The following is a 17849-nucleotide window of genomic DNA, read 5'->3' on the forward strand; positions in this document are numbered from 1 at the left end:
TGCGGGCTTGTGCTTCGGTTTGGGCAGGAAAACCAAGCCTGCACTGCTGCCTGTGTCTGCGCGGAGGGGCCAGCAGCAGCCGAAGCAGGATGCTAGCGGGGAAGGAGGTGGCGGGGCAGGATCCTGGCCGGACCTGCTTCCCGGGGGCTGGGCTGCTGCCCAAATCCAGGGGATGCTGCCGGCACTTTGCATTTTATTGATTTCCTTTTGATTTCCCCCTTGCAGGACAACGGCTGGCCCAAGAGGCTGTGCTGGGCGAGGCGTGAGAGTGGAGGATGCCCCTGTTCCCGGGGGGGGAACCTGCTGGGTCTGGGGGGGGCCTCTCCCTGCGTGCAGCCGGCTCTGTCCGTCCGTCTGTCCTGCTCTCTGGGGCTGGGCTTTGCTTTGCTTTGCAAGGTTAGGGTTGGAAGGGGCTGCCAGCTTGGGGTTTGCCCCTGGATTATCTCACTGCATGGGGTACCCAGCGCCGGCCCCTTCCCACTTCTGGATCAGGTGGATGCTGCCGCCGGGCGCGGGAAAACGCTGCCCCAGCGCGAGGGCTCGGCGTCCCCCAGCGTGGGCAACGGGTCCGACACCAGGCACAGCCCAGCTTGTCCCCAGCCGGGCTCTAATACGGAGGCTCAGCCCCGGCTCCCCATGACCGGGCCAGGTCAGCGTCACCCTGGGGTGACGCTGGATCTAGCAACCGCGTGGGCTCCCTTGGGGCATCCTCGTGGGCAGCCCCGGAGGCGCGCTGGTGTCCCCAGAGCCGGGCAAAGGGACCAAGCCGGCGGCCCGGGGACAACCCGCTCGGCAGCGTCCCCCCCGGAGCTGCCCTGCCCGCCGCCTCGGCCGGGTCGGAGAGGCTTGAACGCGCCCCGCTGCCGCCCACCCGCGCGCCCCGCCGGGGTTCCTGCACTTTGAAATGCAAACCTGCCTTTCAATGCAAATGCTGCGAGAGGTTGGGCCCAATAAAAGCCTCGGGGCAGGGAGGCGCCTGGCCCGTGGGACACAGCTCCCCAAGGCGCCCAGGTGAGCGCGGGGCGGACGGAGGGGCGGCCGCCTCGCCGCCGAACCGGGCTCCCAGCCGGCGGCGCAGCATGCGCGCGGGGCCGGGCGCCCAACATGTATGTAGGCTATCTTTTGGATAAAGACGCCAACATGTATCCCAGCCCCGTCCGGCACCCCAGCCTCAACCTCAGCCCCCAGAATTACGTGCCGGGGCCGCCCCAGTACTCGGACTTTGCCGGCTACCACCATGTGCCGGGGATTAACAGCGACCCGCACCACGGGCAGCCCGCGGGGGCCTGGGGCTCTCCCTACACCCCTGCCAAGGAGGACTGGCATTCGTACGGGACCGCCACTGCCTCGTCCGCCGCCGCCCCGGGGCAGTTTGGATTCAGCCCCCCGGATTTTAACGCCATGCAGCCGCCGGGCTCGGGACTCCTGCCGCCGCCCATCAGCAGTGCGGTGCCCCAGCTCTCCCCCACTTCCCAGCGGCGCACCCCTTACGAATGGATGAGGCGCAGCATTCCCAGCACCAGCAGCAGCGGTGAGTGACCCCCCCTCCCCGCACCCCGGCTCCTTCCTCCACGTACAGCCACCCTATGCCAAAGTCCCACCGGGCCGGATCCTGCTCCGCGTCTGTCCATGCAGGGGCTGCAGGGAGGGCGTGCGCGGCTTGGCGTCCCCTCTCCTTGGCTGCATGTCCAGGCCAAAAAGCCAAAGGGACCCTGCTGGGGAGAGCCGTGGGGCCAGGGCAGCGGGGCGGCACGGGGTGAGGATGGGCATGGAGGGCTTTTCCAGGAATACCAGCCTGTGGATCGCCCTGTCTTCCCACACCGCTGGCTGCTGGGTTCAGTGCACGGTTTCCGCACTGTGTGTGGTTGGAAAACCACCCCGTGGCGCCGGTGCCAGGACGGTCGCCCACGCTGGGAATGCCCTGCCAGCCCCGAGGGGGTGCCGGCCGGGGCGTCTCGCACGCGCAGGGCTTGCGGCCGAGCGCGGGAGCCGTGGGGAGGGCCGCCTGCCGGGGACGGACGCTGCCAAGAGACCACGGTACAAGCGCTGTGCACAGGGTGTGCGCAGGGGAGTGCGAACCGGCGTGCTGGTGCGGGTGAGAGCCCGTGACGGGTGCATAGGTCTACGGGGAAGGTGCCTTCTGCAGTGAGTGTGGCACCTGTAGCGTGTATGAGTGCGAGGAAGTGTGTATGAATGTGTGCGGGGAAGGTGCCATATGTACATCCATGGGGGAAAGGTGCTGTATGCACCGTGTGTGTGCGTGTATGGTGTTGCATGCAGTGTGTGTGTGTGTGGGGGGTGTTATGTGCTCTGTATGTGTGTGTGTATAAGGTGCTATACATGGTGCATGTGTCAGGGACTGTGCATGGGGACCATATACTGTATGTGCCTGTGCAAGGTGCTGTGCGCTTGGGGAAGGTCTCATGCTATATGTGTGCGTGCAAGGTGCTGCACGTTGGGGGAAGGTCTCGTGCTATAGGTGCGTGTGCAAGGTGCTGCGTGCTTGGGGAAGGCGCCTCGTGCTGCATGTGTGTGCACAAGGCACCGTGTGTTGGAGGAAGGCGCCACGTCCCGTGTGCATGTGCGGCTTCGGTGAGCCTGGGGGGAGGTGTGCCACATGCAGTGTGTGTGCAAGGTGTGGCGGCTTTGGGGAAGGTGCCCGGTGCGGGGCGGGTGCTGGCGCTCTGTGCATGTGCTGCACGCTGCATGTGCGTGCGCGCGGGCTCGCTGGGCACAGGGCGTACGCTGGGTGCAGGGCGTGCACTGGGCGCGGCGTGGGTGCCGTACGCTGTCTTGGTGGTGTCCCTGCTCCGGTGCTTACCGCTGTGCCGCCTGTGGCCTACTGTCCCCTGGGTCCTGCCCTGCTGTCCCCTGGGTCCTGTCCCCACTGTCCTCCAGGTCTTGCCCTGCTGTTCCCCAAGTCCTGTCCCTGCTGTCCCCCAGGTCCTGTCCCTGCTGTCTCCCAGGTCCTGTCTCCATTGTCCCCTGGATGCTGTCCCTGCTGTCCCCCAGGTGCTGTCCCTGCTGTTCCCCTGGTCCTTTCCCCACTGTCCCCCAGGTCCTGTCCCCACTGTCCTCCAGGTCTTGCCCTGCTGTCCCCTGGGTGCTGCCCGCTGTCCCCTGGGTGCTGTCCCCGCTGTCCCCCAGGTCCTCAGGGTCCTGTCCCCACTGTCCCCCAGGTCCTGCCCCGCTGAACTCCTGACCTGGGGGGGAAGTGGAAGTGTCTGGGCCACCAGAGCCCCCTGCCCGCGCTGGGCCGGGGCCCCCGCTGCCCACTTCAAAGGCGGTGGGCAGGTCCCCCCTTGGGGCCAGCCCAAATTGACAAGGGCTTCGCTTTGTCATGGAGATGGGGCCGGCTCCTTTGGCAGCGAGGTGCGGAGGTGCGGGGCTCCAGCTGCCCCTTTGTCCTGCCCGGCCCGCGCCCTTTCATGTCCCCCGCCACTGCCGCTTCCAGCCCAGCCGCGGCCCGTCCTGCCTGCTGCGCACCCCTGCCCGCCGCGCGCCCCTGCCTGCTGCGCACCCCTGCCTGCCGCGCGCCCCTCTGCCCACCGCGCGCCCCTCTGCCCGCCGCAGCCCCCCTGCCCGCCGGGCTCGGCCGCCCCAGCCTCCCCGCCGCCCTGTCCCGGGCTCCCCGGCAAAGACAGCAGAGCACTGCTGGGGGCCAGACTCGGTGCACGAGTGGCTCCGTGCGTGTGGCTGGAGGAGGGGGATTTCTTGGGGCCAGTTTCGCTTCGCGCGCCCCCGGCGCGAAGGCAGGCACGAGCCCGGCAGCGCTTTCTCGGGCGGCGAGTGGAGCTGGGGCTTGGGAGCTTCTGCCGGTTTTGTAGGTCTGAACCTCCCGGTTTCTTCCGAGGAGGAAAGTGGGAGGGGAAATTAATGAGGGGAGAAAGACATCAGCACACACCTCTGGATCAAGGGAATGGTTTTACAGCCAGCAGTGGGTCTGAGATAGAGCAGCGGCTTGAAAGCGCCTCTGATTGAGTTACGTGACGGCCGGATTGATTGAATTGTGAAAAAATACCATTAGTTGCGCAGGTCGTATCTCTTAGATTACGTGCATACAAAGGGACAAATAAATCGGCCATCGTCCCCTCGCGCGCGGCCGAGGAGCTGCCCCCGCGCAGAGGCGGCGAGCGCTGCCGGCGGGGCGGGCGGCCGGGCTCGGCGGAGCCCCGCTCGCGCGCTCCTCGCTCCGGCCACACGCCCGGCTCCTTCGGTCGCTGGCAGATTAAAGCCCCGCCGTTGCATCCGGGCCTCCATGCCGGGTCCCAGCCCAGCGCTGCTCGGGCGACCTCAGGGCCAAGTGGCCTCCGGGACGGCAGCAGGATTCGGCCGTGGTGGGACCACGTGCTGGGAGACGGCGGGACACGGCCTGGCTTTGCCAATCATCGGCAGCAAAATTCCCCTTGGAGCTGATGGGCCGTTTGTGCCAAACACCCCCCCAGCCTCAAGGATCTCTGAGGAATTAAAAAATCCCACGCGTTTTCCAGGGCAGTCCGTAAAAAAAAAAAAGAAAAAAATAAAAGCTGCAAATGCTTCAGACACTTTCTGCATTAAGCTTGAAAGCGAGCAGGGCAGAGACAGGTTTGACATAGATAAGGGCGAAATTCTTAAATGAATTGTGTTATTGAAATCAATAAGCTGGACATTAATTAGGCTGGATTGATTGACTACCCACCTCGCCGCAGTGGGAATAGGAAATTAATGCATGGGCTTTTCGCTATAAATATCAACAGTTTCATTACGAATGCTATAAATCATAATACTTCGGAGGGCTGTAAATTGAGGTTCCTTCTCTGTCTTTCCCTGAATAAGCAGCTATTGGCTGTCGTCTGAAAGGTTTTGGGAAAGAGCTGTGCCTCGGTAAGAGAAAATTTTTCGCAGGGAAAAATGAGTGCGTTGGGGGTTTCTGCAAATCTCAGCCAGAGCCCAAGGAAAATCAATGGGAAGTCTCCTAGTGAGTCACCGCAGAACCAGGCTTTCTTGGTGATGATTTTATATACCTGTTGCTAAATACGTGTGTGTCTCACGCGGCAGAACTATCAATAGCAGGAGAAAGAAAAAAAAAAACCGAACAGCAAAACCCTACAGCGAAAGGGATCGTGATGCCGGAGGGCTGGTGGCTGGAAACGAGGAATTAGAGAGAGCCGAGCCTGAAGACATCCTCCGGGTTCGCTTTGCTCTCAAACATCACCTCTTCCTCTGCTCATAAAATCTTCACGAGCCGAGTGTCAAAGCCTCGCGCTTCCTCCTTGTTCGCAATTATTTGCAAACTTCCTTGCGAATTGCACCCCGGCTCTATAAAAAGCTCAGCGAGGCTGCGGGAAGCGGCAGCTCCCTGAACTTTGAAATTCACCCTGGGCTCGTTAGTTATGTAAAGCGCCAGATACTGCCGCGGGCCTGGCGTCCAGGTCACCGGCGGAGCCAGCCTGCGCCGCTCCGTATCGCCAGCGAAAGCGCGGTGGGAGCGGCGCGGCGGGCGGTGGGCGAGAGTCGCCACGGCCGGGCAGGCTTCGGCGCGTGCTCGGCTTTGCTTTTTCTGCTCCAATAGGGTCCTTGGAAGCTGCAGGGAATGATAAACCCCCTGCAAGGAGCCAGGGAGATGTTTCCCCCTGGAAAGGGGGGGGATTCAAGAGCAGCACGCATGGCTGGGTGCTCCCGGCGGGCGCCGACACTGTCGCTCCCTCCGAAAGCCTTTTTTCGGCTTGCTCACTGGGCGCGCACGCGCCGGCGTGGGTCTTCTCCCCGTCGGTCTTCTCTCCTTAAATTATTAACCCACAACCTGCTCCTGGCCTCCGGTGGGATTTGTTGAGCAGCCAGGCCTGCCGGGCAAGGTACAGGCTTTTTGGACTTTCCTAGAATCGACTTTCCTTGAGCAAAAAGGGCTTCCCTCGAGCACTGGAGGTACCTACGTGATGGGCTTGGCCGGCTAATACCTTGGGATTAGTGAAGGGACACTTGAAACCACTGGCCAATGGCAGATGTTTCCCGCGGGGGACCTTCAAGGACTCCCGCTCCAGCGCTGTTAGCTTTGCGATTGCAGGGATAAGGGGCTGAATCCTTCCCCATGCGGCCCCTGGGACGCTCCCGCTCCCCGTGGGACTGAGCAGGGAATTGGACTTGGGTTGCAATGCCAAGGCAGGCAACGGAGAAGAGGGCAAGGAGGCTGGCAGGAGCGTGGCAGCCATGGGCTGAGCCCCGGAGGGGCCGCGATGGGGGAAGCGGGGCCCTGCGCCAGCAGCCGGGAGCGCTGCCGGGGCCAGCCCATGCTCCCTTGCGCCGGTCTGCGCCCTCCGGATCCGGCTCTGCGCCGCCGGAGAAGCGCAGCACCGTTTCCTGCTGGCAGGCCTGCCGGGGCAGCGGTGCGGCCGCCGTGGGGCATCGAGCCCTGCGCCACGTCCCCGTTTCTGCCCTCCCGCTGCCACCAGCCCCATCACCTGTACGCCCCACGCGCTCCTATTTATGGCAAAACCACTGGGCTTTTTGGAAACACAGAGCTCGAGCCCCTGCGTGTAGGAGACCATAAAGCCATCAGGATCTGTGGCACAGTTTTGTAAAAGTGAAGCATATTTAGGAGATGACGTTTCAAGCCAGATCGGCTTTTAATGCTAGTGCGGTGACCACGGGATCAGTGCTGTTTCCTTGGACATCTTTGGTACCAGGCAGAAACACGCAGACTGGTTCAATGTTGGGCTCATGGCACCGCAGGCTCTGCGGGGAGCTGTGCTGGAGGTGCAGGGGTCGCTGGGGTGCTGGAGGAGCCCCCAGCCCTCGCGAGAGGGGCGCCTGGGGCATGGATGGGGCTTGCTGTCGGCGCACCCGGCTCTGAAACGGCCTGTTTCTCCGGCAGGGACCAGGTGCCCGGTGCATTGGTGGGGTCCTTGGGGTGTGCAGTTGTTCAGCAGCTCCTCCCTCTGCCATGCAAATAGAGAAGTTCGATACCGGGTGGGAAAGGATGGTTCCTCCTACCCAGTTTTAGATACCTGGCAGTTGTCTGAGTCCAACGCCCTCTTTTGCAGAGAAATGATCTCAGACAGCAATCGTGCAGAGATGAATTGCCCTCTGGAGGGGCTCATTTCTCACTGGCAGCTGCGTGGCCCCTGTGCCTCGTGCTGCCTCAGTCACCTCATCCATCACTGCTGGGGCAGAGCAAAACATTGGAGGACTTTGAACCACGCAAGGGAATGGGAAGGCTGGGGGACACCCTGCCCTGCTGGCTCCCAGCCCCAGGGTGGGAGAGGTATATGGGTTCATCTCCCCACCTGGCACAGTCTGACTGGGACTTGGATCCTGTGGGCATGCGAGAGGCTGTGGTGCATTTGCCAAGCCTGGTGGCACACGATATGGCCAGAGCGTGCGGGAGGGACGGGGTCTCACGGGATGGTTTGGTGGAGCTGCGATGGAGGCTGGGCCACCTCCAGCCAGGCGCTGCTGCAGGGGCAGCTGTGGTTGCCTTTGCTCAGTGGAGGGAGCATCAGCCCGGCCACCCAGAAGCAGCTGGAGCACATCTGGCTGCCACATGAGGTTGACTCCAGCAAGCCTGGAGGCTTCCAAGTCCTATGAGAAGACTCATCGTCACCTGGGACTGGGGGCAGCTGCCTCCCTCTTTGCTCCCGGCAGCAGCAGGGGTTTTCCCCCTGCGGAGCTGTACACGGATCATGGGCTAGAGCTGGCCAGGGGGAGTCACACCAGGGATTGCAGCCCACAGCTCTGACTCTGGGATCCTCTCCGGTTCAAAGCTGCTTCTGTGCCTCAGTTTCTCCATCCGTAACATTGACTAACCTGTGTTGGGCGGAGGGAAGTTTTCATTGAAGCTCTTCCTCCGGAGGGACAGCAAATCCTGATGTAGCAGCTCTTCTTACTCTGGGGTGCAAGGAGTTTATCCTCTTTGGAAATAGACTCTGCTCATTCAGAATGAAGTAGTTTTATTAGGGACTAAAAGCACTCGGCTGGGGGACCTAGTCCCAAAAGCCTTGCTCCGTCTTACTCCAGTGTAACCCCAGCGCGGAGAGGTTCTTCCTTTGATGCTCACTGGTGATGGTGCTTTTACACATAAAGCTTTTCAGTATTAAAATACCGTAGTGCCATTAGTCTGGAAATGGGCACGTGGTGCAGACAGATGGGCAGACGAGGCTGTGCAAACAGTGCCTGGCCGGGGCCGGAGCCTGCCCTGAAGCGGTGAGGCTGCACGGTGGGGCACACACCCGCCGGCTGAGCGCATCTCCCGGTGCACGCCTGCAGCCCGCCCATGTGGTGCGAGCACCCCGTGCAGCCAGGCTCGCTCGCCACCGCAAAGTCGGCCGGCTCTGGGGTTGCATTGCTCCAAGCACGGCTTTTGACCTGTGAAATAGAGACGCCTTTAGAAAAGCGTGCGGGTTTGTGCTGCTCTCCGCTGGCACCGCCACACGCAGGGCCCCTTTCCTTGCCCTGCTCCAGCAGGAAGGCAGTGACAGCCCCGTCTTGCCTGGGGCCGCGTGGCCCAAGCCGGCCTGTGCCTGCCGGGGATGCTCCAGCGGCAGGAGCCCACGGGCTCTGCAGCACGGCCCCGTCTCCCAGGGAGGTTGCCGTGGGGCTGACCCTGGGGCCACCATGGGGCTGATCCTCGGGTGGTTGCGTGGCCACGGGGCCGTGGGAAGCAGATGGCAGCGGGGCAGCGGGTCCCCGGTGCCCATGGGGTGTGTGCGTGAGTGTGCATACACACTCAGGAGTACGTCCTTTGGGGTTTGTACAGCACATTAAAGCTATTCCCTTATCTAATCATGGCTAAGGTGAGTGCTATTAGGGTTATACATTAACGATGGGAATGATACCCTCTCCCCACGCAGCCATTGGCCGTTCCTTGATCCCGAAGCCGAAATCCTCCCCACCGGCCCTATGAGTGGCTTGCTTCAGCTGCCCGAGCAGGTCGTCTGCCTGGTCTTTTGGGGACAAGAGGGAGGGAGTTGAAACGCGTGGCGGGGCTGGAAGGGGCTAGTGGCCACGCTGCGAGGAAGGCAGGTTTCACCTGCAATGGGCTGTGGGAAGCAAAGGTGCCGCGGAAGCTCGTGGAGCTGGGGCATGGCTGGGAGGTCCGGTTCATCGTCCCTTCTGCCGTGCAGGAGGTCCTCTTGCACAAGGGGATGATGTCTTGCCTTGCAAGAAGATCTGCAGTAAACCCAAGACTTCATGGGGGAAAATCAGAGCTCTTTGCACCCCAATTACCTACACTTGTGCCAGGGCTAGCAGAGCCGGCTTCACCAGACCCATGAAGAAGTCCTCTGCGCTGGTGCTTTGGGCAGGTTCACCACCTCTGGGGTTTCTTGCTTTCTCTTGGAGAGGAGAAGTCAGTGCCAGGGCTGCCAGAAGCTGCTCCATCCCTCAGCTGGTCTATGCACCCCGCGGGGCATTGGAGGGCTTTCCCCAGGAGCTGGGGTGGCTTGTCCCAAGTTCCCTCTTTCCTTTCACAGAGCCATAAAAGGCCGCCAAGAGAGAGTTAAGTGCAACTCAGCATTCATATTCAAGGTAGTTGAATTATTCATTGTCAATAGTATTTCTTGCAAATCCTTTTCTTTTTCCTTGTGAATCACCCACAATACATTCCTGAATTCAGCAAACATAGCTGAAACCAGCAATTAGTTGAGATGAATAACTTTCCATCTCTGGCTTGCTTGTGAACGCTGTACTTTGACTCTTTGCTGCTTGATGTTTAGTGGCGAGGGACTGGTTATCCATCCTGCTCACATGGCAATGGCTCACCAGTGTGACCGGGAATCTGGAAGACTTGAGACAAAGAAGGGAATTCATCAAGGACAAACGATGAACAGGGAATAATAAAGAACAAGCAATGATGGATCTATTTACAGCTGGAGCAGCAAATAATAATTCCTGCTAAGATTCATGGCGCATGTGGTATTCACATCTCCTTTCTTTAGTTTTTTTTTTAACCTTATCTGTGAATTCATTTCTTCCCAACTGTTTTTTTCTCCAAGCCATGGTATGCAAATAGTACTATTTCAAATAAGACCATTTTTAAGTCATCATCAGTTCAGGAAGTTTTTCATTTTCAAATGGCCTAGATATTAAAGTAATTTAAAAGATAAATTTATGTGAGAAAAGAGAAAACTTGTAGGAGTCCCTGAGCCTGGAGCAGAGACAGCGAGTGAGCACGGTTTCTCACGGAGCTGCTAAACCCTGTGTAAACCTCAGCTGGTGCATCTCACTCATTTTGTAACTCCTTGGGAATCGATGTGTTTGCAAATTCGGCATAGGTCACTCTGGGGTGTGCGTGCGGACGGCCTTCTTATGCCGACGAGCTCTTCAGGAGTCCCCGTGGAGCTGCAAGAGGCGGAAGCACCATGGTGCAAAAGGCAGAGCTCCCGCGGGAGTAGCAGCGGTGCTGCCCGCTGGCTGGGCTGCCGGGTAGCTGTCCCATCTTATCACTTGGTTTTGTTTTGAGCCACCAGCTCCTATTTACACCAAACAGCAGACAAACGCCCAGGAAGAAAAAAGTCTTGCAAAAATCCCCCTTTGGCAGGGAAGAGCCGACGGCGGCGTGTGGTTGGGATGGACCCATTCAGCGGCTGCTGGTGGGGACACGAAGCACAGGTCTGCCGTGGGAGATCTTGTGCGTGCTAAATCACTGTGTCTCAGCTGCTTGCCTGCAGACATCTCTATACACGTGTTGTGCCTGAGCAAATTCCCTTTACACACCTGCTTTTTACTTGTATAGTCACCCTCTGTGACCATAGGCAGATTTGCTCTCATCCGTGGTAAGGAGGGACTAAATGCTCTCTTCCAAACAGCTCTGAAATGGGCTGGGATCTCCACTTGCTTTGAGTCTTTTCTACCATCAGGAGATAAAAGTGATGACTAAATTTATCGCATCCATCACGTATGATTTAGTGGCTGAAGCCCAGCCCTGGTGCTGGGCGATTTGGTTTCTATTCCTGGCGTGTTACAGCCTTGCTGAGCTCCTTCCCTCCTCCACGGATCATCGGGAAGCCTCAGTGCTATTTGGGAATTGCTCGGGGACCCTGTGCTCCTCCCGCCCTGGGAGCAGGGATCCGCCACATCTGGGAGGCTGTGCCAGCCCCAGCACCACCCCGCTCCCAGCGTGCCGACCCCGTGCGAATGCCGGCCCTGAGGAGCCCACTGCAGGCCATGAAGGAGGGCACAAAGAGCGACATAGTCATGGAAATCGCGCTCTGACCCCAGTTGCGGGGTGGCTGCTTTCGTGCCTGGGAGCGCTGGGGTCACGTCCCAGCAGGGCGAAACGCCTCCCCGCCCGTGCCCACCCCAGGCACCCGCTTGCACCCAGACGTTTGCACATCCTGGCACGGGCTCGGTGGCAACCTGCAGCAGGAAGCCCGTTGCCTGCTCTTGGTTGCTAACAGAAAAGCTGCTGCCTTTTTTTCCAGGAAATTCCCTGCATCCCCAAGCAAGGAGAGGGCTGGAGGCTCAGAAAGCAGGGCTTGCCCTCGGCTTCAGTCTTTCAGCTTGGGCCTCAGCTTGCCCCTGCCACTGCCCCACTTGTGCCAACAGCCTGGGGCTGCTCTTGAGCCGGAGCCCCAGGCTCCGGGGGAGCGGTTACCCCGGCAGGCCTGCGTGCATCTCCAAGTGATCATCTTGCGATGTTACTAACACGTTCCAGGATGCTTAAAAATAAAATCGAGTTGGCTGGTAAACAAGCGGATTTGCATGCTGGGGGTGGAGGTGTCGCTATGTGGGGATCCTCTGATGTCTAACTAGGGTTGAGTCCACGCTGCTGTCTCTCTCTGTGGAAGCGGAGTTTCGCTCTGTGCCACCCAAGCTCCTGCTGCCTCCAGGCTAGCCAGAATTTAAGAAGGTCTCTGAAACTTCTCAATGCCCATCAGATTTGGCCCAAACTGGCCAATGTGCCAAGGAGTTATTAGCAGGAGCGGATGAGCAGAACGACAGGTGTGGAAAGCATAGATCTTATTTTCTTGGGGAAGCAGACTAAGAGTGAGGTTATTCAGGTCTGCTGTTTGGTTAGTGGTCAGCAGGATGGTCTGTGCTGGCAACCGATGCCTCCTCTGACCCCTGACAGGCGCTGGGGCTGGAAGGGCTGGGGCAGAGCCCCCAAGAGCCCTGCTGGAGCTTCTGAGGGCAAAAACTGCTGCTTCTGTCTGGAGAACAGGAAAACATTCCTGGGCCAAAGCACACGGCCGAATCCTGCCTCCCTGTCCATGCTGGTGCCTGCCCCGGGGAGATCCACAGAGCTGTTCGGGGCTTGGCTCTGCCCTTTCCTGCAGCGGCATCACTCTCCGTGGCAGAAATTCAGGAAAAGATGGGCAAATGTGCCTAATGGCCTGTGTCTTCCAGGCAGACAACTGGCCAGATTCCCAGTCGGAAGGACAGTGGCTGCTCAGCTGAAAACCTGGCTCTGTCCCTCCTGACGGTCTGAAACAGGGTTTGGTGCTTTCAAGTGGAGCAGCAAATATTCGCAGCTGTGTTTATTTGCTGCCTCGGGGCTATTCTGTGGCGGAAAGCACCACATTTTTGTTAGCAGACTCCCAGGGATGGCCAGCCTTCCTCGAAAGGGTGCTGAAACTCCCTGGAAGACAAAAATCCTCATTCATCCGAGGATGCTGAAGTTAAACCGAGAGGCTGCCAAAGGTCTGCGGTGTTTCCCTTGCCCCCGCGCCGGGGCTGCTTTGCCTTGGGGCTCCACGGCACGACGCTGGTGCTGCAGGTTGGACTCTGCCACGCTGTGTGTCACGCTCCCGGGCCACCACGCAGCCTCTTCTCTCTTGCCTGCTGGTCCCCAGGGAGTTGCTGTGTCTCCTGAGCTCCCTGTGGGTTCGTGCAGCTCCTCCGTGTCCTCGGGGATGCTCCTACCCCTCCTGCTGCCCCTCCAGCCCCCTCCTGGCTAACCCCACTCTGCTGTCTCTGCCAGGCAAGACCAGGACGAAAGACAAGTACCGGGTGGTGTACACAGACCACCAGCGCCTGGAGCTGGAGAAGGAGTTTCACTACAGCCGCTACATCACCATCCGCCGCAAAGCCGAGCTGGCCGCTGCCCTGGGACTCACCGAACGTCAGGTCAGTGCTGTGCTGCCCCGGGGGGTGCCTCCTCACCATGCGGAGCCTGGTGGGAAACCTCTGTCCTGGGTGGAGGTGGAGGCCTCTAGGCAAGCTGGGCTGGGAGGGCTGCGGCCGGAGGAGGCAATGTTGTCCTCCCTGTGAAGGCCACTTTGCCCCATAGCTCATCCTTCTCCTTAAACCCCAGGGTGTTCCCCCCTCCCCAGGGGTGCTACAAGGGTTGTTGTCCTCTGCTGTCTTCTCTTCTCTCTATCGCTGTCCGTTTCTCCCTACAGGTGAAAATCTGGTTTCAAAACCGGAGAGCGAAGGAGAGGAAGGTGAACAAAAAGAAGATGCAGCAGCAAAGCCAGCCCACCAGCACCACCACACCTACGCCTCCGGCTGTCGGCACCCCGGGGCCCATTGGCGGCCTGTGCAGCAGCAGCGCCCCAAACCTCATCTCCTCCTCTCCGCTGACAATCAAGGAAGAATTCATGCCTTAACCCCCCAGCAGCTACAGACACCAAGAGATAAGCACTATGTAGCAGAGCCAAGCCAGCCAGTGTACTCTGAAGAGTGACAGTCCCTTCCCAAAGACACAATGTTCTCTGGCTGAACCAGTGGGGCAGCCCATGAGGCTTGACAAGGTGGCACCGTGACCTTCCCAAGGGGCTTGTGGGCTCTCGCCTACATACAAGAACAATAGGTTAGGTAGTATTGCTCTCCAGCAGGAAACACATGCTGATCTGGCCTCCAGTGTCCATAGCCCAAAGCGGGATCTTAATGTTATTAGAGAGGAAGGAGGGTTCTTGGCTGGAGGTGTGAGGTTGTGGTGGAGGAAGACTTTCCTGCAGCACATCAGATGGAACTTATAGGACACTTTCTTCATGGTCCTCCTGGAGATCCAGCTGCCTGATGCTTTTGGGGCAGTTCAAACAAGACTGAATGAGAAAAAAGACTTGGCTGGACTCAAGGCAAAACAAATCTGAGCTGAACTAGTCTCCTGGATCTGCCATGCTAGGAAGGGGGATGCAGAAGGAAGAGCGAGCTGGACGGTGCGAGTCATGCAGGACCCTTGGCTGATGGGGCTGCAGACAGAGGAGCCTGCTGGTGCCTGAGGGAGAATTGGAGCCCTCCTTTAAACCAACACTGATAGCGCTGAGCCGGAGCACACCCTTGGCAAGTTCCCCATGCATGTCTCCACCATGCACTGCAGCCATCCCCGCAGCACCCCTCCTTCTGCACTCCCGGGCTCTGCCCGTGCTGCTCTGGGTCTGGACCCTCACTCTCCATGCAGATAACAACTATGTTCTGCTGCAGTATGGCAACTGAGGTGTGTCCATGAAGCACCACATGGAGACATGCCAAGTCTCCATCCAGCAAGCGTATCGCCTTGGTGCTGCAGGAGAGCTTTGCCATCCTGCGTTGCGCTGTGGGACTGCAGCCGCTGCAGGCACTGGAAATGGCTGCTCTTCGTGGTTGGGGCTGGGGCGGGCAGGGGAGACAAAGACCTGGTGTGAGGTGATGGAGGTAGTGGTTTCCAAAGACAGTGGCGTGGGGTCTTCCTATTCCCTTCAAGACCCAACGGACACTGGGTTTTGTCCTCACCACATGTCTTGGGCCAGGAATGAATGCACCCATGCTGGCGGTATGCAGTGCGCTGGAGGGCTGCCCTGACGTCCTCCCTTGTGCGAGGGCCACCAGGCAGGTCTCTGCTGTCCCCTCTTATCCTGCTGGAGAATTGCAACCAAAAACTCCATTTATCCTGCCTGCTCCTGATTGCTCTCTTGGCCCTGTTTTGGATGCCCTAAAGGCCAGCAGGGAGCAGCTGGCGTCCTGTCCCGGGCTGTGCTGGGTGCTCCTGGGCTGCTGCTTCCCTCCCAGAGCTGAGACCAGAAAGCAAGGCCATGGCTCCAGCACAGACCCAGCTGGGCCCTGCACTGGGGTCTCTCCAGTGCTTGTCACATCTGAGTGTCCCTGGTGGCACCTCCCTCGGTCACCACTGCTGTCTGTGGTTGGTGGTTCAGATGAGCGGTTTCATCGGCTCGGGACTTCGGCTCGGTTTTTGTGTATATAAAGCAGAATTGGTTTTCCTTTTTATTTTTTAAGCATTGGTAAAAATAAAAGCTAGCAGGAATCCCACATGCCACAGCTCCGTTGCCGCCTCCTCACAGCTCAGGCTGTTGTGGCTGCCGCACAGCGCCTGGGGAAGGGATGCTGGGTGCGGGTCTCGCACAGCAGCAAAGCTCCCAGGTGCCCTGGGGCTTGCAAGCCGAGGATAAGCCCAGGCGCCGGGTCCTGCCCGGCCGAGCCATCTGCACCAGGAAGAGTGCAAACAGACCCTTCAGTGTGTGGTGCTCCCCTCCCTCCTGTGGAGGCACTTCTAGGGGCACTGGGGGCTGCAACATGGCGAGGTCCCACCATGTCCTGGCTCTTTCTTGCGGCACCAGTTGGCCATGCTGGGTGTCCCGGTGGCTGCAAACCTGCAGCCCCAGGGGCAGCCAGGGAAGGGGTGAGGCTGAGCCTGGGCTGGTGGAGGCCAAAGAACAAGGCCAGCTGCCCATGGACGTGGCGGCCTCCCATTGGCGCCTCCCAGCTTCTAATCTCATTTTATGGCTGTTGACGGGCTGAATATCCTCCTTGTCCAAGAAGAGCAAACACAAAATGAGGATGTGAGATAGTGCCTGGAACAGCTGGCATTGGTGCCCGGCCACGTGGAGAGGCAACGACGAGCGGGAGAGGGCCTGGATGGGCCAAACCTAGCCATTGCTGTGCTTGCACCAAACATGGAGCTGCCCCAACTCCCTACACTAAAACTGCTCTTTCTGCCCCATAATGTGCCAAGCGTTTGCTGGGGAGAGGCGAGGATGTGCGTACGGAGTGTGGCGGGGGTGTCTCGGGAAGGACGCTGGGTGCAGGATAAAGTCCTCGTGCCTCGTGGGTGGAGGAGATGGAGGCACAGCGGCAGGATGCTGAGGTGGCAGTGCAGAGAGGGGCAGAGCAAAGGGTTGTTCCTGACCTCGCAATAGCGGCTGCGCCCATCGCTGCACCCTGGGAATCTGTGCGCTCGCCGCAGCAGGGGCACGGCTGCAGGTGAACGGGCACTGCCGCCTCCTCTGCACATGCTGCCGGGGATGTGGGGCCACGAGTAGCTAAGCCAGGAGGAGGAAAAGGAAATGGAGCTGGTGAGATGTGGGAAAAGGGATGGCCTGGATGGACTAGCTGCCCACAGAGCTGGGCAAGGCCAGGGGAAACCAGGGTCCATTTCTGTGCAGAGACTCCAGTGTGGTCCCTGTGCCGGGGACTGGCTGGGATTTGCCTGCCTTTGATTTGCAACATGTCTTTGCCACATGGGGATGGAGAGCGACTGGGGGGGGGGGGATCCTGTCCTCTGCAGGGGATGGGGTGGTGCTCCCCAAACCTGAACATGACCAGTGCCTGTAACGTCTTGCTCGAAGCCCCTCTGTGCTTGAAGGGGAGCTGCCCTCCCGCGACACCATCCAGGAACCGGGCTCGGGGCTCCCTTGCGTGAGGCGCACAGAGGAGCGGCACGATGGCCGGTTTGCGCGGGGAGGGAAGATGCTCTGCCGCCAGCCCTGGCGAGGTTCCCGGCTGCCGTTGACAGGCTGAAATTCCAACTGATCCCCTAATCAGGTGCCTGCCTGTTTGCACAGCAGGGTAAAAGTCCACGCAGCCCTGGGCTGTGCCCTTGGGTTCCTGCCGCCTCTGTGTGCACAGGGAGCAGGCGCTGGCGGGAAGAGGCAATAAATGTGCCCACACGCCCAGCCACCCCTTCCCCCGGCACATGCACACACACACACACACGCACACAAACACACACATGCACACGCCTTGGCCAGGCTGGCGAAATGCATCTGCCACTTCCCGGCTCCCGTGTCCTCCCCTGACCCACTCAAGCCATCATTTTGGCGGGGCTGGGTGAGCCCTTTGGGACTCCCTTGTGCACCTACCGCTGTCTCCAGGCTCTTTGGCCCAAACCTCCCTGACAGTTTTACCCGTGGCAGGTGACAAGCACCCGTTTTACTACCTGTGGCAGCTGCTCCTGCATTGCCACAGCCCCGGGGGACATGGCAGGCTGGAGCAGACCTGCTGGGTGGTCCCGGGCACTAACAAGCCCCGTGATTTCTTTCTGTTCCCTTCTCCACGCTCCTCTCCAGCTCACACTGCCTGGGTGCACCCCTCCTTGGAGAAATCTTGAAATAATCATGAAAATAAGGCCACGCGCAACAGGTGGCCGAAAACGTGGCTGGTTTGCCAGCAGCCTCCGAGATGGCATGCTTCCCAGCAGTGACTAACCCGAGCGCCGCGGCGGTTGTCGCCTTCCTCGTGTCTTGCAGAGCTGATCTGGGCACAGGCCCATCTCGCCATCAGGCAGCACCTCCTCACCCCTAACATCGGGTCACCGACCAGCTGCGTCTGTCCCATGAGCCCCCACCGGGCCGCCGGGTGGGCAAGGGTGTTTTCCCCAGCCTGTGCGCTCCTTTCCCTTGTGACAGCGACTGCAAGAAGCAGTGGCAATGCTGGTTTTTGGGCACAGCATGCTCAGAGAGCGCAGGCTGAGGAGGTTGTTCCCCTTCGCCCCTGTGCTCCCATGCTCCGGCCCACGGGGAGGGAAGGGGCTAGTTCACATCCCGGGGATTGCAGCAAGGAGGGCAAAGCTTTCTAGAAAAACTGCTTGAAGACTGCCGAAGGCCTCGCTTTCATACGTGGCCGCCAGAGTGAGCTGCGGCTTGGGGCCGGGGCAGGGGCGATGCTGCCTCCACCTCCAGGGCTGGAAAGTGCCCAGGCAGCCGCAGCCCCCTCCACGG

The 17849-nt window shown here is 59.9% G+C and overlaps 1 protein-coding gene across 1 annotated transcript; it reads left to right on the top strand.

Annotated features, from left to right (window-relative positions):
- The first annotated feature begins 962 nt into the window (after positions 1–962).
- Positions 963–15162, top strand: CDX1 (caudal type homeobox 1). Its single transcript, XM_013953530.2, is given in 4 exon segments — positions 963–1531; positions 12896–13041; positions 13317–13446; positions 13449–15162. Coding segments are annotated over 4 exon segments (855 nt in total). The 5' UTR covers positions 963–1104; the 3' UTR covers positions 13601–15162.
- Positions 15163–17849: the final 2687 nt, after the last annotated feature.

This window comes from Apteryx mantelli, chromosome 14, assembly GCF_036417845.1.
Source record: "Apteryx mantelli isolate bAptMan1 chromosome 14, bAptMan1.hap1, whole genome shotgun sequence".
NCBI lineage: Eukaryota > Metazoa > Chordata > Aves > Apterygiformes > Apterygidae > Apteryx > Apteryx mantelli.